Here is a 20,765-nt window from a genome sequence, read left to right as displayed (position 1 = left end):
TATGTATTAATTTGTTTTGAACACTTAAAAAATGAAAATTTCCCCATCATACTTTTAAGTGGTTAAATTTTTAGTGTTCTAACCATTCATCTCATAACTTTATGCCATGTATTTACAAGATTACTAGAGAATTAAAGACTGCAAAGTTATTTTTTTAAGGTCAGGAGAAGGCTGCTAATAATACTAGTTTCTGTTCATGAGTTATTTACATGGTTAACTTTTTAATAAACTCCTTTGTTGGGTGTTACTTCATATTAGGTGGCTCTCCTAATAAGGATAGTAAAGACTAGACATAATTCCATTTTAAGATGTGAGAAAAATTTCAGAGCCTGAGTTAATTCCTGAATGGAGCCCTAGAGTACAATGTAATGAGGTAAAGAAGTACCAAGGAAAAAAGGAACCAAAAAAGTAAGCATCAGTAATTTGTAACTTTTGTTCTAAGTCCTTAGGAAGCCATCTTGCTTTAAAACTTTTTATCCTTCTTGAAAGGCTTAAAGAAATTAAAACATCTTAGACACCTGGCCCAAAATATGTGTTTTCAGGAAACAGAATTGAAACTATGAATACTAGTCTGATAGAAAACCAGTAGGTTAGGTTACACAGTATCTACCAAAGCACTGTATTTCTCAGCAGCCCACATGTTCCATGAAAGTACAAATGGGAATGTTAGTTTGAATCTTGATTCCAGTTTATTCACAGTTACCTAAAAATAAGAGAATTAGATTTTAGGAAACTTACAAACTCTTAACAAAATGACCTTTTTATTTGCTACATAAATAGTGGTAATTCATGGCACTTGATACTTTGTTCAGATATGAAAGACCATTTATAAAATCAGTAACTGCCATTTTGAGAAGTCTTGTTTCATAAACTCCAGGCCTGTTCAGCACAGTTTAATACCATCCTCTCAGTCCTTTATAAATGGAATTTTCTTCTACTTGTATCCATTTCCCGGGGCTGGGGAGGGGGAAAAAAAAAGTTAACATTCATAGGTAATAGTGCAAAACATTCTTGGTTTGTCTCTGAGACTGAATTTAAATCTTCAGGTCTGTGTGTGCATATATATATAATTTTAAAGTCAGGCCTATGTATTTTTAAAGTATCATTTTCATTTATGATTTAAAATGATCTCCAAACTTCTCTGTAGCAATAATTCTCAAGCATGCAGCAGAATCATTATAACAGGTTTATAAACAGACTGCTGGCCCACTCCCCAAGCTAGTGATTGAGCAGGTCTATGGCCCAACAGTTTGCCTTTGTAACAAGTTCTTAGGTGATGCTACTGGTCCACCTTTCAAACCACTGATCTTTAGGGATGTTTTAGGTGAACAAAGATTAATCTCTAGACCAGAATGCTATATCAGAGATTAGTTTTAACTCATGGGAATAAATGCACAAGCATAATTTAAGGTATAAATACTCAAAACTTAAAGTGCATGGTTTTATTCTCATTCCATCCTTTTTAAAATTGCCTAAATGGCTTTTCATAGAGTAAGCACATACCTTATGGACCCATTCATATTCTCCATATTTAGAATCAAAGGTTCCTTTCTGAAGAGATCTTAATTTTAAGGTAAAACGTGGTCCAAGTTCCTGAATTCCCACTTTCTTTTCGCTCTTGAATATGTATCTTAAAGAAAAAGAGTTAAGGAAGTCAGTCTGAATGAACCCAATTATTCTTCTTTAATATGTCAGTTTTAATTTCTCATCTACAGTACTTGTCAGAATACATTGGGAAACAGGTTTATATAGCAAACGTGTTTCATAATTGAAGTCAAAGTCCAAGGAGTTAAAGCACTTTACTCACCTGTGAAATCTGAAGAAGATATAATCCCGTTGATTGTGGAATGTGGCAACCTGCCTTCCAATAAACTGAGGATTATGGGGAAAGAGAGATGCAAACATACGTCCAATAGAATGACCCAGTCGTGTTGTAAAATTGTTCAAAATTATTTCTGGTATGTGTTCTGTTGGGTCTTTGCCTCTTCTCTAGAAAAATGATGAAAAGTCACAAGAAAGTAGCAAAAATACATCTCATTGCAGTTTGAAGTTTTAGAATTTACATGACATTGAAACATTTTAGTTATCTTAGTGACAAATTACATAGATAGCCTCTCTGATCTGGGAAGATCCCACATGCCGTGGAGTGGCTAAGCCCATGCGCAATTACAGAGCCTGTGCTCTAGAGCCCTTGAGTCACAACTACTTAAGCCTGCGTGCCTAGAGCCCATGCTGCACAAGGAGAGAAGCCACTGCAAGAAGCCAGTGCACCACAACCAGAGAAGCTCCCACTCACCACACGGCATTACAAAACCAAGCAGCCCCACCCCCAAATTAAATCAATTAATCTACAGATTACAGCATATACTAATCATACTGTGAGGAGACCGGTGCCAGTCAAGGAATGCATAAAACTCACCTTAATTTCTTTACGCAAACGAACACTGCTCATTTTAAAGTGAGCAGTTGGGCCATTGGGCAGGTGACTCAGAATTAATCCATCTGTTCAAAAAGCTAAGGACACACTGAACTCTGTAATCTAAACTTTAAGCTGTTTAAATAGTCCTTTCTATGCCCGAAGGCTCCTAAAATCTGTAGGTAATTCACCTATCAGGTGAATAAGTGGGTGCATGTATTCCTTTGACTTGATTTTCACACCATACCCAAAACTCAAAAGACATAAATCAACCCGAATCTTTCAGAAAGACAGATTATGTTAAGCACTGAAGTAAACGAAAAGAGCTAAAATCCACTACTATAATACAGGAATAAGGATAAGATTCTAGCATAACTGTAGCACCACAAATGGAATATAGTCTGTATATACCTTTCATACATTTGTAAGGCCAGGATATGCAGTTTTGAATATCCCCTAAGTCCAGATACATCTTCTGGAAATCAAGGTTATTAGTGTTCTCAAGAGACAAGGTCTTAATTCTTGGGACTACTGTACTACAGTTTAAAATCAACCAATTAATTAACCACTTACTGACCCTACCACAAACAGAATTAGGCTATAAACTGTAAATTACAAATGAAATATAAAATAACTACCTACAATCAAGGCTAGCTGCCCAAGGGCTTTAAAAGTTTGGAATGCAGCTCAAGCCTTTGTAGCACAACTTGATTCTTTCAAATACTTAACCTTAAAAGGAGGTCAGAACTAGACTTACAAGTATCTGCACACAATATAAGTTTTATAAAACAGATGTTGCCATCTTTAAAAGACATCAACATTCTCCCATTCATTTATTAAATTAGAAACTATGGTGGTTATCATCTTCAACTTCTTCCTCTCCCACCACCAGATCCCATTTATTGCTTTTACCTTCATAAATTCCTCACTTCTATAGCTGCCTCTTTTACCCCAGGTGTTACTGTCTTATTTGAGGTCCTTGAGATTTTTCCACCCAGCTTAGGAAAACACTATCCTGCTTGGCCTGACTTCTTTCACCACTTCAAGAACATCTGTCTCCTAATATAGGCTAATCAAGTTGGATTTAGGCCTTGGTTCTGTAAGTAATAAGCTATGGGACTCGGCTGTGCCATTGTATTTGTGGTTTCTCATAGCTTCTTATGTGCTAAGTGAAAAACTAGATGCCTTGATAGTTTTGCCAGCTATAGGTAGTTTGAAACTACTCTCAACAGACTCATCTATAAAAACATCAGCATAGCACTCAAACTGCGGCTCTGCACTACCCTTTTATTAATAACCTATCTCTACATCGTTTCATAACTGGTAGACACCGACAGTCTCTCTAATACACCATAAACATTAATCCTATCGTGTGCTTTTTGCTTATGCTATTTCAAGTATCTACAATATTTTACTCATCAATTAAGGCCTGCTTCAAATGCCATCTCTTTTTACAGTCAAAATTAAGCTCTAAATATTCTCAGCTCTGTTACTATAGCACTTGTCATTTGAGTTACAATTACGCAAATGCCTTTCTTCCCAATGAATCCATTAACTCTAAGATCTACTTCTGACAGATACTATGCCTACTACACAGCAGATTATTAGTAAATATTTGAATACTTCCCTTCGCTTCAAGGTTTGGCTATACTCATGAGGTACAGCCAAAAGTATTTCTATATCATTTGTACTACAAAAAAAAAAATCATAAAATCTTAAGGGGATTAAGAGAAGTAGAAGTCATTTAACCTAAATCAAGGCTTGAATCTTTTCTAGAAATTTCCACTAAGTTGTGGTTTGTGTCAAAAGAAAGTACAAAACCCAAATGTATCAATTCCTAAGTACCTGCACTGTACAAAAGGCGTTACTTATGTTATTCCTAATCTCTAACACAAACCATGCCACACAGGACTCATCCCGATTTTCAGTCATGATTTTAGCAATGAAGAGTTTGAGAAGGGTCAGGAAGATTCATTCAAGTGCTACACGGCGTATCTAAACTGGGGTGGGATTATACCTGAGTCCTAGACCTTAGCTGGTAATTTGCAGTCAGAAATACATAGAGGCATTTTGTCACCACTGATGTGAAAGTTACTTTGTTATGACCGACTCAAAGGCCAGGAATGTAAAACACCCTATATAAGCTGCTCTCTACGTCAAATTTCCATTTAGAAATAAGGAAGAGGAAAAAAGTGAAAGTGAGGAAGTACTGCCCCAAACAGAGGAACAAAGGTCTTGAAACCTCATTGCGGGGTGGAGGTGGGGACAACATGTTTTAAAAGGGCAGGGATTACTATCTTCAAAGCAGATCTCTTCTGGAATAGATTAAGTATTCAAGAGACTTTTTTTCTAAACTCACAATCCAGCCAAATTATAAAATGACTAACAATACAAAGCTAGTTCAGTCTTAAAAGTCTCTGAAAAGCAACTGGTACAACGGGATACTTAGAGAAGGAAATGGCTACCCACTCCAGTATTCTTGCCTGAAAAGTCCCATGGACATAGAAGCCTGATGGGCTACAGTCCATGGGGTCGCAAAGAGTCGGACACGACTGATCAAGTGGATGTCTTTAATTAACTTATACTGAAAACAATAAACACCATAAAAGTTATTTAGATGGAAAAAAATAGATTGTGGACCATTATTTTTTAAAAAGCAGTATTTGTTGATTTTTTTAAAATGTTATCCTGGCAGCATGGAAGTACTATCCCCATTGTTTATAAATCCTTAGTAATTTTAATAATTTTGACATTCAGTTGGCCATCTTTAAAGTTACTGAGTTCACAGGCAATGAGTAAGTAAAACAACATCAATGACAAAAACAAATCTAGGCATCCTTTGTATGATCTCTTATCTCAAAATAGGAAGAAATACCTAGGGTTGAGGTAACACATTCACCTTGGATCTGAGAATCATAGTAAAAGGACAGATTATTCTTGGTATCTGAAATACATAATATGGGCCCAAATACCTACTTCAAAAATGCAATATTGTGACACCACTTCTGGCAACACAAAATCTAGCCATATCAAAATAGTTGCAGATCCCCAACTGGGAGAGCACCTTCATGCCTCTATCTTTTCAGTTATATTTCTGCAATAGGTATTCTTCCTCTGCCTTACCTCATTCACCCATATCCACCTAGACAGGGTTTAGGCGTCTTTTTCTGTCAAGTACTTCTTCCCTAATGTCCCCAGGGCAGATTTTTACCAAAGTTTGTACTGTATACTCTATTTCCCTCTGTAATTGTACTATCTACACAATATTTTTGTTTGTTTACATATCTATTTTATCCTACTAGATTATCAATTCCCTGAAGCTGACTTTCTCTTGTTTATCTTTTACTAACAAATAATGTCTTGCTTATAGCATGTCCTTAACAAATGCTTGCAGAGTGAAAAGGAAAAATCAGTTCAGAGTCTGGAATAGAGATCTATAATTCTCTGGTTGAAAAAATTATGTTCTAAAAGTTTTTCTTATTCTTTTAAATATATCTTAAAAGGGGGTGAAGGGGAGACAAGAAAACGCCTTAAAAAGAACAAAGGATACTTGGTATTTTACGATCTTCATTAATAACAATCAGGTCTGTGAAATCTCTTGAGATGCACTGTGGAATAATTTTTTTCAGAGCCAGTCCTCTTCTGTAATAAACATGCGAATTTGGTATAACTGTAGAGAGCTGTTCACAGAGTCGTACTGTTCTCTATAAAACAAAATAACAAAATCCTCAAAAATGAAAAAGAATAAAAATCTAAGTGGCATATATTTATAAGGAAAGAAGTAATCATTATAGTGTTATTAATAGAGAGCAAGGCTAGGGAAGAATAAAATCCAGTTTCATCCTCCATCAAAGGCTGATCTACCTAAAGCAGTCATTCTCCACTAAGGACAATTTTGTCATCAAGGGATGTTTGGAAATATCTGGAAACATTTTTGGTGGTCATGACTGATGGTAGTGGTAGAAGTTGGCTGCTATGGGTATCTAGTGGATAGAGGCCAGAAATGCTGCTGAACATCCTATAATGAACAGGACAATCTGAACAATAAAAAAATCCAGCCCAAAATGTTTACACAGTGCTGAGGCTGAGAAAGCCTATCATGAAGAATCACACTTGGTGAACCTACATCACATCACCGATACATTTAGCTTATTTACAGACATTACCTAAGGCAATTACTAAAAATTTAACTCTTCTGAACGAAGTTATTTTAAATAACCTATGTAAGAAAATTAAGAATTCAAGAACTATAGTAATTGATATGTTTACCCCATGAGGTCTATCTGATGTAGTGATGAGAATCTTGGGAGAAGTCTGTCTGTTGAAGTAAGAAGCAAATTCATCTGTAGCTTCATCATAAGCAACCTGAAAACAGAAAGAGAGATAACTTTACATCAAACACTACTGGGCCAGCATTTTACAAGCAATTCTAGTAGGATTCTATAACACTGGGTATCTAGCTGACTCGTGATTTAAAGAGGGCCCAGGAAGGTCAGGTTAATGGCAACATGAAGAGGTTGGATAATTTTCTAGATGAAGAATACTAATATAAAACTGGAAAAAAAAAAACTGTCAAAAATAATTTCAAGAAACTGAGATGCATTCATTCTAGAAAAATGGATCCATTTGTGGGCAAGTAACATCAAGAATCTTGCCTAGAGCTATTCCATTTCCCGTATCAACCTGGGTGGTGAAAACAGTAACTTTATCAACTTCAGGACTAATAGTAAGCGAGAACCAGCAATCCTGGATCCAGAGGTGGTAGACCAGAATCGAGGATGGGCAGGTGAACTTGGCTTCGCCAGTCCAAGGTTACAGGCCTAGTTCAGGGTAGGTGTGATTCTGCCAGAAATTTAAATGAGAGCTCTGGAAGTGAAAAAATCGTAGACAAATTGACATAATCTCTCCCCAAATCCTTGACTGACAACTAAGCTACACATAAGAGAGACCTGAGAATCCAGTGCACATGAAAGACAAGGGAGACGTGAGAAAGGCTGCAACTTTGAATGCATTCCTCAATCCACATGCACCGCAGTTGGCAGAGGGTATGCATGTCTTGGGGGCCCAAGGTTTCACAATGCAACCTCTACCCAAATCAGTGGCTGACCATTGAGTCACACAAACACAGGGAAAAATCTCTAGGAAAGAAGGTTAAAAATAACACAAATTAAGCAGTAGTGTAATGCTACTGTCAGAGAGATTCCAGTTTAAGTCCAGACAAGTTACTAAAACAACAACAAAAAAATCAATAACCTGTAAAAGAAAATAAAAATAATCCAGAGTTACTGCAATGTTTTCCAAAAGTGTCCAATTTTCAACCAAGATATTAGATATACAAAGAAACAGAAAAGTATGATGTATAATCAGGAAGAGAAGTCAATAAAAACTGACCGAATGGGTCCAGATGGTGAATTTAGTGACAATTTCAAAGCCGTCATAACAAATATATCCAAGGAATTAAGGAAAAATACAGGCTTTTTTAGCCTGTAAAAATATTGTAAAATAGATCTAAGATGCAGAAAAATCAATAATCTTGAAAACAGATTACTAACGATCCAATCTGAAGGATGGAGAACACAATCATAGCAAAAAGAGCAAAGCTGCAGAAATTTTTAGGATAATGTTAACCATTTCAACAGTGTGTTAAAAGGAAATCCCTCAGGGACAGAAGATGGCAGAAAAAAAAAATTTCAAGAAATAATGGATTAAAAACTTAACTGACAGGTCCAAACTCAACAAACATTAAGTAGAATTAAAAAAAAGAACAATACCTAAACACACCAGTGTCAGACGGTAAAAGCCAAAAAAACCCAGAAAACTTTAATAAATCATGTGCAGGGGAAAAATGTAATGACAAGAAATAGTGAAGGTCAAAATTCAATGGAACAAGTTCAAAGAAAAAAACAGGTCAACAAAGGATTCTATGTCCCACAAAATTAAAAAAAAAAAAAAAAGGCAAAATAAACGCTTTTAAAAAGACAAAAACTGAGATAATTAGATCTCAGACCTGCTATAAAAACAAAGGCTTAAGAAAATCCTGCAAGCTGAAAGACAACAATACTGGATGACCCAGAGGCAGGAAAGAAGAGGACTGTAAACAGGTAATGCTGAAGGTAAACATGAGACTTTGCAGGCGTGTTTTGTGTGTAAACTCTTTAGATTGTGATAAATCATTCTCCAGAATAGACCTTATGCTAGGACATTTATTCAATTGAAAAGGACTGAAATGAAACAAAATATGTCCCAGACCACGATAAAATTGAATTAGAAATCAGCAGCAGAAATTGGGGAAATCCTCAAATATTTGGAAATTAAACAATATACTTCTTGAAAATTGTAAGCCAAAGAAGAAATCACCAGAGAAATCAGAAAATATCTTCTACAGAATGAAAATGAAAACACCACAAACACACCAAAATGTATGGAAGGTGGTTAAAGCAGTGCTTGGGCGAACACCAGAGTTTTATATGCTTATATTAGAAAGAAAAAATAAAATCAATAATTTAAGCTTCCATCTTAGGAAGCTAGAGCAACTAAAACCCCAAGTGAGTAGAAAGAAAGAAAAAATAAGGATTGGGGGGAGGGGGGCAATGAACTAAAAAAATACAGCAAGCAAGAAGAAATCATCTTTCATTAGAAGAGGTACTCAGATATAGATGATGAAAGAAATGCATCTTAAAACTTGTGGGCTATAGCAAATGTGAATTTTATGACCATAACTGCTCATCATAAAAAGATGAAAATGGAGTTAATCAAATAAACAAAAATAGAATAAACTCAGAGTATAGAAGAAATAATAAAGGTAAGAGGAGATATAAGTGAATTAGAAAACATTTAATAGAGAAATAAAATAGTAACTTGAAAAGAATAACAAAACAGGTATGTCTCTGGTGAAAGCTCAAATAAACAAGTTTAGGAATGAAAATGGTATTACTTCAGTCTCACTCATGAGCATATTCTAAACAATGCATTTAACAAACCAAAACAAAATTTTAAGAAGATAAAACACCTTAACTAAATTGGATTTACCCCATGAATAGAACAGGTTTAACACTAGAAAGTCCATTTCATTTATTAAATTACTGAATAAAGGAGAAAACTGGATATTCATCTCAATATTTTTGCAGAAAAGTGCATAAATTATCTTAATATTTGCAGGAAAGACATCTAACTTTCTAATTCATTCATTAAACAAACAAAGCAGCAAAAAAAAAGAATGGAATTTCCATAACTCATAAGGAAAATCTACCACTAATGACACATGCATTAATGATGATACACTGGAAGTATTCTTTAAAATTACTAACACGGCAGAGAGGATAATACTGCTTTTTAAAATTTATTTGACATTATGGTGCAGTTCTAGTAAGCACAAAAGAAATTGTTAATGGTTTGAAAGAAACAAAAACATATTTGCAGAAATGATTACCTAAACATCAAATGAAACCATTCAGAAAAATTATTAGCGAATTCTGATTAAAAGATCATGATTCAAAAATCAATCTCATTTTTGTAAATCAGCAAATCAAATAGTTTTCAGAGAGATGTGATTTATACTAATAAGAAAAAAATATGATACCCAGGAATAGTTCTAACAAGATTTATGTGTATAACCTGTATGAAGAAAACAATGATATTCACTGAAATACATTTTCAGTATTTAAAGGCCCCGTGAAGCAAAATTAGAGGTACCAAGCAAACATTTCATGCTAAGATGGGCACAATAAAAAACAGAAATGGTATGGACCTAACAGATGCAGAAGATATTAAGAAGAGGTGGCAAGAATACACACAAGATCTATACAAAAAAGATTTTCACAACCCAGATAATCACAATGGTGTGGTCACTCACCTAGAGCCAGACATTCTGGAATGCATAGTCAAGCGGGCGTTAGGAAGCATCACTAAGAACAAAACTAGTGGAGGTGATGGAATTCCAGTTGAGCTATTTCAAATCCTAAAAGATGATGCTGTGAAAGTGCTGCACTCAATATGTCAGCAAATCTGAAAAACTCAGCATTGGCCACAGGACTGTAAAAGGTCAGTTTTCATTCTAATCCCAAAGAAAGGCAATGCCAAAGAATGCTCAAACTACCTCACAATCGCACTCATCTCATACACTAGCAAAGTGATGCTCAAAATTCTCCAAGCCAGGCTTTAATAGTCCATGGACCACGAACTTCCAGATGTTCAAGCTGGATTTAGAAAAGGCAGAGGAACCAGAGATCAAACTGCCAACATCCACTGGATCATCAAAAAAGTAAGAGAGTTCCAGAAAAACATCTACTTTTGCTTTATTGACTACACCAAAACCTTTGACTGTGTGGATCATGACAAAATGTGGAAAATTCTGAAAGAGATCGGAATACCAGACCACATGACCTGCCTCTTCAGAAATCTGTATGCAGGTTAAGAAGCAACAGTTAGAACTGGACATGGAACAACAGACTGGTTCCAAATAGGAAAAGGAGTACGTCAAGGCTGTATAATGTCACCCAACTTATTTAACTTATATGCAGAATACATCATGAGAAACACTGGGGTGGATGAAGCATAAGCTGGAATCAAGATTGCCAGGAGAAATATCAATAACTTCAGATATGCAGATGACACCACCCTTATGGGAGAAAGTGAAGGAGAACTAAAGAGCCTCTTGATGAAAGTGAGAGAGGAGAGTGAAAAAGCTGGCTTAAAACTCAGCATTCAGAAAATTAAGACCATGGCATCTGGTCCCATCACTTCATGGCAAATAGATGGGCAAACAATGGAAACAGTGGCAGACTCTATTTTGGGAGGCTCCAAAATCACTGCAGATGCTGATGGCAGCAATGAAATTAAAAGATGCTTGCTCCCTGGAAGAAAAGCTATGACCATCCTAGATAGCCTATTAAAAAGCAGACACATTATAGTACTGCCAACAAAGGTCTATCTAGTCAAAGCTATGGTTTTTCTAATAGTCATGTATGGATCTGAGAGTTGGACTATAAAGAAAGCTGAACACTGAAGAATTGATGCTTTTTAACTGTGGTGTTGGAGAAGATTCTTGAGAGTCCCTTGGACAGAAAGGAGATTCAACCAGTCCATCCAAAGGAAAAAAGTCCTGAATATTCACTGGAAGGACTGATGCTAAAGCTAAAACTCCAATACTTTGGTCACCTTATGTGAAGAACTGACTCATCTGAAAAGACCCTGATGCTGGGAAAGACTAAAGGAGGGAGAAGAATGGGACAAGAGAGGATGAGATGGTTGGATGGCATCACAGACTTAATGGACATGAGTTGAGTAAACTCTGGAAGTTAGTGATGGACAGAGAGGCCTGGCATGCTGCGGTCCATGGGGTCGCAAAGAGTCAGACACGACTGAATGAACTGAACTGAAATAAGATATATATACATACATACATACATATATACTAAGACTTCCCTGGTGGTTCAGACGGTAGAGCATCTGCCTACAATGTGGGAGACGCGGGTTCAATCCCTGGGTTGGGGAAAATCTCCTGGAGAAGGAAATGGCAACCCTCTCCAGTGACTCGTGCCAGGAAAATCCCATGGATGGAGGAGCCTGGTAGTCTAGAGTCAATGGGGTCTCAAAGAGTTGGACACAATTGAGCCACTTCACTACCTACCTACGTGCATATATACTATATATATATATATATATAGTGGATATATATACACACACACATATAGGGTTGGACAAGAAGTTTGTTCTGTAAAACATTCCGTTAAGATGACACAGAAAAACCCGCATGAACTTTTTGGCCAACCCAATACTACCTAGATTCTGACACTGATCTGATTTTGTATGATTCATACTTTTATATGGAAGATGAAAGATCCAGGAAGAGAACACTCTTGAAGAGAGGGATTTGAGAACGGGAATGGCAAGGGGCATCTTTCCCTCACAGCTATCAAAACTTACCATGAAGCTAAATAATTAAGAAACTAAAGAACCAATCCAGTGACAAGCTACCAAAAAAAAACACTCAGCACACACGGACAACTAATATATCACACAGCACTAAAATTTACTATGAGAAAGGCTGTACTACTTCAAAAATGGTGCTGGGAAACTGGTTACATAAGAGGGATAAAGAAGGAAGAGTGGAAGAAAGAAACTGATTTCCTTTCTCACTCTAATAAGAGAAATCCGTTTCTGATAATTAAGTACATGAATGTGTTGTAAAACCTTGACTCTTTCACTGTACTGTTGCAAACTAAAGGGAAAAGTGAAAAATTATCTTGAAACCAGGAGTTTTATATGGACACACATAAAAATAGCATCAGATTACCTTAGCTGTCAAAATGTCTAACAAATACTACACATATCTATAGTAAAAATTTATAAAACAAGGACTGCTTTTCAAATGACATTAAAAAACACTGGAAATGTTATTGATTAAATGACAAGTTTATCTAAGCATAAAATACCTTTTGAGAAAATAAATAATTGACTTTTTCTATAGCATTGTTGGAAAACCCAATTATGAAATGATCTTCAACAAATAATAAGATAACATGCCAGCATTATAGCTAAATCAATCCATTAATACAACTTCACCAGCTAGTACTTTAAACACTGGCATAAGAACAGATAATTTATCAAATGTGATTACCCAAATTTATTTAAGACTTCTAACATTTACCTCTTCATCATTAGGATCTACTATGGTTTCATCATACACTCGCTGGTTGTCAATAGTCTTGGGTACAGGCTTTGGTGGAGCCTAAATAAAAGAAAAAAATGTTAAGTGTGGGAAGCATTTCACATTAATAATTTTGCATTATGCTTGGGGAAGAATAACAAAAATCTGCAAATAATGCAAAAAGTCAACCTGTTTCTCATTCAGCCCACTGCTACATCAGTCCTAGTAACAATACTGAGTAAGAGGCTTTTTAACTCTCTGAGCACACACATGCACTTACTGGAAGAACTGCTGCCAGGATAAAATGGCTTAAAACCAGGCAAAAGTGGCAGAAAGAGAAAACCGAATTCAAGATGTAATATTATTCACAAAGATGAAAAATATCAAACGTAACAGAAAAATTACAAAGGTACATATTTAGGTAGCTTTGTTCGAATACTTTCAGAAAGCTATTCAGAAATATCTAACAAAGGCTACAAATCTGTATCTTTCTGCTGAACTAGTAATTCTAGTTTAGAGAATTTCTGGTAAGGAAAGAAAAGGGGAGCAATTTATACAAAGAAATATGTATAATCACTATGGTTAGAGGAATGAACAGTAAATAGGGCAAATGTCCAACAACAAGATGATGACTACAGCATCGCCAACTGAATGGAATACCGTTAGCATCAGCAATCACACACACTCCGCTTAGATCCAGAAATTGTGCAAATGAAATTCTAAGGAGCAAGAACACAAAACCATAACCATACATGATTAAAACTAATCTAAAATACATGTACACTAACAGAGATGAATATGACCTGACAAACTATTTAGGAATTCTTTATTATTTTAATAAATAAATATTAACTTTTAAGTAATTTTTTAAAAAGAAGCAGTTCTAGATCATCTATCAATCCAAAAACAAGAATGGTGATATTTTCAAATGGTGATCAGCATATTAATTTGCTGTAACTAACTGATTACTGAATTAAAAAGAGACTAACACTGCTTGATAGGATTTTGCAGGTGAAAACAGTCTTAATATTGGAATTTCTTGTGATTTAATCTAATACCATTCAAGAGAATTCACGAAAAAGTAGTATTTAGTTTGTATACAGTATATGTATATAGTCTGTATTTTTCCGTTCCTCACAAATGCTTATTATTACTTGGTACTCCATCTTAAGTTAAGAGATGGGAGGAAGGGGGGAATTGAACATTTAAAAAATTTTTCAAGTATAAAATGCAACCTAGAACTGTAAATAAAATGAAAATAACTTAGCTGTGCAGTAATGCAGAAGCATTCAATAGTTCTTTTTAAATTTTTCAATAGAAAGATTTCATTTTTTGTCAGTATCACAAAAATAGCTAAATCCTTTCTTGATGCTCTCTTCTTTGCCACAATCCACTCAGGTGTCTCACCTTCCTCCTACTCCCCATTCTCACTCTTCACAGGTTTATACCCTCTGTGTCAGCTCTCATTCTCACACATCCCAACCCTACAACAGAAGAGGCCCTACCATGCCTTTCTTCAGCCTAGCATAATAAAATGCCTTTGCTTCAAGTCTGAAGAACCCCAGTTACAGGCCTATGGTGGGGATCTTCTCCATTCCCAGTCAGGGATAATGTGTCTCTGCCTCTCAAACACATAAAGTAAAACAAGCAAGCTGGAAGTATATACACCATTTTGAAATTTTGAAAACATGCAAAATACCACTACTACTGTATTTACTGTTTATGCACACAAACATAATAAAGGAAACAAAGAAAGTGCATGGGAATAATAAAAAGCAATTTCATGATTTATTGTTCTTTTTTTTGACCCTGCTTCGGGACAAAGGGATTTTAGTTCCCCAATCAATCGAGGATCAAACCCTTGCCTCCTGCAGGGGAAGTGTGGAATCTTAACCACTGGACTGCCAGGGAAGTCCCAATGAGTGGTTGTCTCTGGAGGGGAAAGCAATCAGAAAATACCACATTAGACACTTGAACACTATTTATTAATGCATAATTTCTTGAGTAAAGGATAGAAAGGGGTGTGCTGTATTGTTTTTACATCATTTTAAACATTCAAAATATTTCATAATAAATTTTAAAATAAAGTGATTCAATGTAAATATCAGGGAACATTCCTTAATACAAGATATAAAGCAGAGGACTAAAAATTTTATTTACCTTATCACCAAGAGCCTCTCTCTCTTTTTTAAGTTTTTTCTTAGCTGCCAATTTCTCCTAAAGGATTTAAAAAAGAAAAGAACAATATTGAGAAACTACTATTTACATAGCAAACACATAATGAAATTACTAATGCTATGAATATTTAAACTGACCAGTCTTAGAACTGTATTAAAATAAACATCCAGATTTAGATTTTCACACCCAAGTTATTGTAAACCAGATAATCTTGCTCCCTCAAAATAATCTAAATTGACAAATTTGAATATTTAAAATTTCATTAGCTTTATCTTTTACTCTAAAGCCTCAAATAAAGTGAAAGTGCAAAATGTATACTAAACAAGTTAACAAGCTTTTGTTATTTTGCATTCCTAACAAGTTGCAACCTAAAGAAACTTCCGGCTAATCTGGTGGCTTCTCTTGAAAAGAGCTAAAAATAATGATAATGAGAATTTTCACACTGTTTACAATAAATCCATTATTAGCTATTCAAACATTTTATAATCAAAATATTATTTTATTATTCAGAATCTGCAGGATGTACTGTAAATCTGTAACTTCTGGGGACCTCTGAACAGGATGCTTGACACACAATATAAAAAATTTCTTTTCCCTAGCGCCTGTTGATCCTCAATCCACCAGGTCTCCGATTAGAAATTACAGACCCAAGAAATCTAAGACACCCTTGCCCCATACGTGCGCACCAAAATGGATTTTTTTGTCCCTTCCAGGTACTCCAATAGCACTTTGTCACCTACGACAAATAAGACACTATGCAGGGCCTTAACAAGTCTAGCAAGAGGCAGCAGGCAAGTAAAAAGAATATTGTGTATGAATTTCCGCGATATGCAATAAGCAACTTGCTTCAAAGCGTAATTTAACCACAAGTTAAGCACCGTGACTCTGGGCTTTATCTCTGTATGTTTACCTCCTAGATTTGTAGGACAATGCGGGAAAGAGTAAATCCAATTTCTATAAACTTTACAGTCTAACTTCGGTAAGAGCGGCTACAGCAATCAGAGAAGGATCATTTTGGATGTTTGTACTGCCTGTATTGCAGATTTTAGGCATTAACCAACGTTAGGTTGACGAGGTAAATCGGAGACCATGATTTTTGCCTTTTAACTCTGGCGGGTGGGGGCGGGGGGCAGAGAAGCCAGGCAGGAAAGTAATTTTTAATACTAGGAGAGCAAGACTTCTTGCTTTCTTTCGCAACCGAGGACAACAGAGCTGACAAGGAAAGCAATCCTTGCTGCTCAGACGGAAAGCTGAGCCGAGAGTGTGGTAAAAATGAGGGTGCAGGAACCAGGGCAAGGTTGCTTGGCCCCTACCTCTTCCGGATTAATAAGCGCCGCCTGCGACCCGGGCAGGGGTGACCAAGCATGTGCATCATCCAGTCCGCCCAACCCCACTGGCTCCAGAGCGACACGGCGCACGCGCCCTGGCGAGTACGCCGCCTCATACCTTCCGCTGTTGCTGTTTCCACCGCGTGAACATTAAGTGTCGCCGCTGTTTGTTCTTAATTTCCGAAATGCTAAATCCTGGAGGAAAGGCAGCCGTCTTTGGGGGTTGGACCCCGCTTTCCGTCGTCCCATCCTCACCGACTGCAGCCTCCTGAGATTCTTCAGTAGCGGCTTTGCGTTTCAGGCCTTTCTTTCCGCTGCCGCCGCTCTTATCTCCGGCTTTCGCCATGGTATTTTTGCTCCTTGTGGTCTGTACGGAAACGGAAGTAGCTTCCTCTTCCCACCCCCGTCCTTAAGCTAGTATTTCCGGGGTCGGGAAGTTCTTAAAGGAAAGTGTATGTTTGCTGAGTTTTATCAGTTTAAGGAGGTGCTGAAATTTAGGCTTGAGGAGAGTATACGGAGCTTGCCCAGGCGTGTGAACTGTGAAATGAATTGCTGAAATCCATTATTGACTGTTATCAATGTGAGAGCCCTTCAAACCTAAGTGTTAGTTGCTCAGTCCTGTCGGACTCTTTGCGACCTCATGGACTGTATGTAGCCTGCCAAGCTCCCCTATCCATGGAATTCTACAGGCGAGAATACCGGAGCGGATTGCTATTTCCTTCTCCAGAGGATCTTACCCACCCAGGGATAGAACCTGGTCTCCTGCATTGCAGGCGGATTCTTTACCACTGAGCCACTATGGCCTAAGTACAAAACAATATAGAATTTACATTCTACTAGAAACTAAAATGATCTCCCAAATAATTACTGTTGTAAGCTATTAAATATGCATAGTGTTGAGGGGATAAAGGGATGGGTTACAGCTCTTAAATAGGATTCTGAGAGTGGTCTTAATTATTGAGCAGAGATTTGAAGGGCATATGGGTTTCCCTGGTGGTTTAGGGGTAACGAACCTGGCTGCAATGCAGGAGACCCAGGTTCCATCCCTGAGTCCGGAAGATACCCTGGAGAAGGAAATGGCAACCCACTCCAGTAGTCTTGCCCCAGAATTCAAATGGACAGAAGAGCCTGGTGCGTTACAGTCCATGCAATCGGAAAAGAGTGAAACACCACTTAGTGACTGAACAGTAACAACAAATGGAGTATACAGTGCAGTTATCTGGGGGAAGAGCTGTTAATATGAGAAAAGCAAAGCTTTTTATCTAGGAGAAAAGCTGTCCAGGCCAAGGAAACGTTCAGCTCCAAGGCTTCAGTCAGTAGCGAGCCTGGCTTGTTCAGAAAACATTGAAGCCAGAGGTCAATGAGAGAGGAGAGTAAAGGTGGGCAGGAGTGGGCGTGGGAGGTTAGGGTGACAGATTGTGTAAGATTTTGTAAGGACTTTGGCTTTTATGTGAGATGCAGATTTCTTGGAAGATTTTGAATAAAGGAATGGTGTGATGACATATTTTAAAAGCATCACTCAGACTCTTCTGAGAGTAGACTGTAGGGGAGGGAAAGTGACAGGAGGGGAGAAATGAATGTCTTGAACCGGTGGTTCTAATAGAGGTGGTAAGAGGTGAACAGATTGTTTTAGGAGGTAGAATTCCTGACAATTGAATGAAAGGCGAAAGAGAAGAGTCACAGATGACTCCCAGATTTTTGACTGAATGACTGGAAGGTTGGAGAGAGAGGTATGGGCTGGAGATCAGAACTGGGGAGTCATCAGCTAATGGATAGTAATTCAAACTGTTATAGTGAGTGTAGATAAAGAACTGAAATAGAGAAGAGAATGATGGACTGTACCCTGAAGCAGTCTCACATGAAGAGCTAGAAAGAAAAGGAGGACCTAGTAAAGGAGAATGAGAAGGAAAAATCAAGAGAGTAGCGTGTCATGAAAGCAAACGTGTTTTCCCAGTGATTAAATTTTGCTATATTCCTCATTCTAATTTTAGGAAAATGACCTCCAAACAATCTTTTTGGTTTACTGTCAGCAGTTGATTTTCAAGAAATTACCATAATTTCAAGTTGTATGTTTCAATATTGACATTGGGTGTTTTGATAGTCTAATATTTTGGTTTCCATCCTTCATTTTCACCTTTTCAAGTTCTTTCAAACAGGGTATTAAAGATACCAAAACTGTATTTTAGAATACAAGCCCCACCAAAACCTTCTACCAAGCTACAAGTCTAGAATTGTGATTAGAAAACAAAACCTGTCTGTTTAGATCCAAAACTGGATTTGAATTATACAGTACAATAAAAAGGAAAAAGTAGTGTGGAGCTAAAAAGTCACTAGCCTACAGGTTTAGCTTCAAGTAGTCATGAAAATATTACTTGACTTATTTAAAAAGGAATAATCAGATTGTAATTGAGGTGGGGGTGGGGCAGCAGGAGGAGACAGACCAACCTTTATCTAAAAAACAGGATGAAATATTTTGGAAGTCTCTTCTAGTCTTAATATTTTCTGTCTCTCTACATATAGTACATTCTTTCCTTGTAAAAATAAAATAATCCTGAAGTGGATAACTGTCTTTATTTATTTAGAGGTGCCATACATGAGCTGTTTATAGAGGCTGCCTTCATTGCTTATTGCCTTCCTTACTTGTTGATAATGATGGTTGTATGAGTTGAATAAAATGATTTCTATGATCAGAATAGAATTCTTATCTGGAAGAAATCACAAAAGTGTTGACCAATTCAGCAAAAGTGTGTTTAATACTACTCAAATGAATAGGGAAAGCAAGTGTGATGGAAACAGTGGGCTCTGCGTTCAGATCTGTGTTTAGATTTTGATTCAGTCACGTAGATGCTGTAAAATCTCAGTTAAATCAATAATCTCTCTGAGCCTCATTTTCTTCATCTGTTAACTGGGCTAATATTACCACATAGTTTCTTTGGATAACGTACATTAAAGAAACATACACATGCAATAAATGCTAACTAATTGTTTTTATTACTTCTAGATCTAGAGGCTAAACCAAACATTGTTGAGGAAAAAAGACATCATGCTTGCCCTCAAGTAGCTTACAGTTTGGAAGAAGATAAAACAGAATTCTAGTGTAAGTATTCAGTAGTGTTCGATGTTGAGTGCTCCTTAGTTTGAGGTCCATTTCTTCCATGCACTTCTTTTCAGTAACTGCCTTATTGTTTATTATTTGCAGGGCCTACGCCTAATAGAGTATACATTATTTTAAAATAACACACTTAATTTTGATAGTTAATAACTTTTTTTACTTGATATGTGAGAATACAAATATACATGATATTCCAGAATACCCTGGAATACAACACATGGACACCAGATGAGTTCAGTGATCCAAACAAATATAACCTAAGATTCTGCTGAGAAAATTTGATCTGTGTTTACAGTATGACTTAAGCTCTTTACATAACAGAAACCATTCCAAAAGTACAAAATATTAGTCTATTGAATGAGGAAAAAGAAATACAAGGTTTAGGGATAAAAATTTTTTTGTTTACAATGTGCTATAACTATTTAAGAAACACAAAGTAATAAATTAATGCTCTCTGAGCTTGAATTATGTCATTCAGTTTGTTAATGGTTAAAGAAAAACCAAAATAGAGACCTCATTTTGAATATACTTTTAGACCAAACACTCATGTAACTAAAACTTTTAAACGGTCCAGATTTGCCTAAAGTCTGACTCTGCTCTAAAACTAAAACAGCTTTTTTCAGGTCAATATGACCTTATAGCTTCCCAGCGAATTGCTATAGACAGTTAAGCTTACACAGTGCTGCTACCATATAAAGACTGTAAGTTTCTAGTAACCAGTCACACACACAACACACACACACAAATGTGCTCCCTCATTCATGCTTTTTAAACTCAGCTGTCACTGCTGCATGCTGAGCTTCTAACCACATTTCAGCTCAAAATTGCCCTGTTTAGAGCAGTGTTTCTTGCTCAATAAAATGCGTATATCAAGTAAAGCTCTCCAAATTTTCTTTTGACAGGACAGTAGAACTATTACAGAGCTAGTTTCTCATTTGTGAATATTTCCCTTGTATCCAAGACCTGTTTTTGGCAATTAAATTACTTATCTCATAGAAGTTTGAGAAGCCTCTTTTTTGTTTATTGTATACCTTAAATTGTCTTAGTGACTAATGAAGATGGTAGAGAAGTTATTACAAGAAT

General features: G+C 36.5%; 1 protein-coding gene across 1 annotated transcript; it reads right to left on the bottom strand.

Moving 5' to 3' along the window:
- Positions 1-666: 666 nt before the first annotated feature.
- On the bottom strand, positions 667-17,313 carry RPF1 (ribosome production factor 1 homolog (S. cerevisiae)). Its single transcript, XM_010860302.1, has 9 exons — positions 16,689-17,313; positions 15,225-15,281; positions 13,065-13,145; positions 6,686-6,781; positions 5,967-6,120; positions 2,420-2,502; positions 1,808-1,989; positions 1,504-1,630; positions 667-957 (listed from the first exon to the last, which is right to left on the bottom strand). The coding sequence occupies exons 1-9, from the start codon at positions 16,914-16,916 to the stop codon at positions 916-918; spliced, it is 1,050 nt and encodes a 349-aa protein (XP_010858604.1). The 5' UTR covers positions 16,917-17,313; the 3' UTR covers positions 667-915.
- Positions 17,314-20,765: the final 3,452 nt, after the last annotated feature.

The sequence above is a fragment of the Bison bison genome, unplaced genomic scaffold (assembly GCF_000754665.1).
Source record: "Bison bison bison isolate TAMUID 2011002044 unplaced genomic scaffold, Bison_UMD1.0 scf7180017864466, whole genome shotgun sequence".
In the NCBI taxonomy this organism is placed as follows: domain Eukaryota; kingdom Metazoa; phylum Chordata; class Mammalia; order Artiodactyla; family Bovidae; genus Bison; species Bison bison.
Note: the sequence above shows the minus strand (reverse complement) of the source record. Positions and strands in the feature narration are given on the sequence as shown.

Coding starts and splice junctions, on each gene's coding strand:
- RPF1 (XM_010860302.1), bottom strand. CDS start 16,916: ATGGCGAAAGCCGGAGATAAGAGCGGCGGCAGCGGAAAGAAAGGCCTG. Junction 13,146..15,224: donor GAGAGGCTCTTGGTGATAAG/GTAAATAAAATT, acceptor TCTTTTATTTAG/GCTCCACCAAAGCCTGTACC. Junction 2,503..5,966: donor TGAAGATCGTAAAATACCAA/GTATCCTTTGTT, acceptor CTTTTTGAACAG/ATGGATTAATTCTGAGTCAC.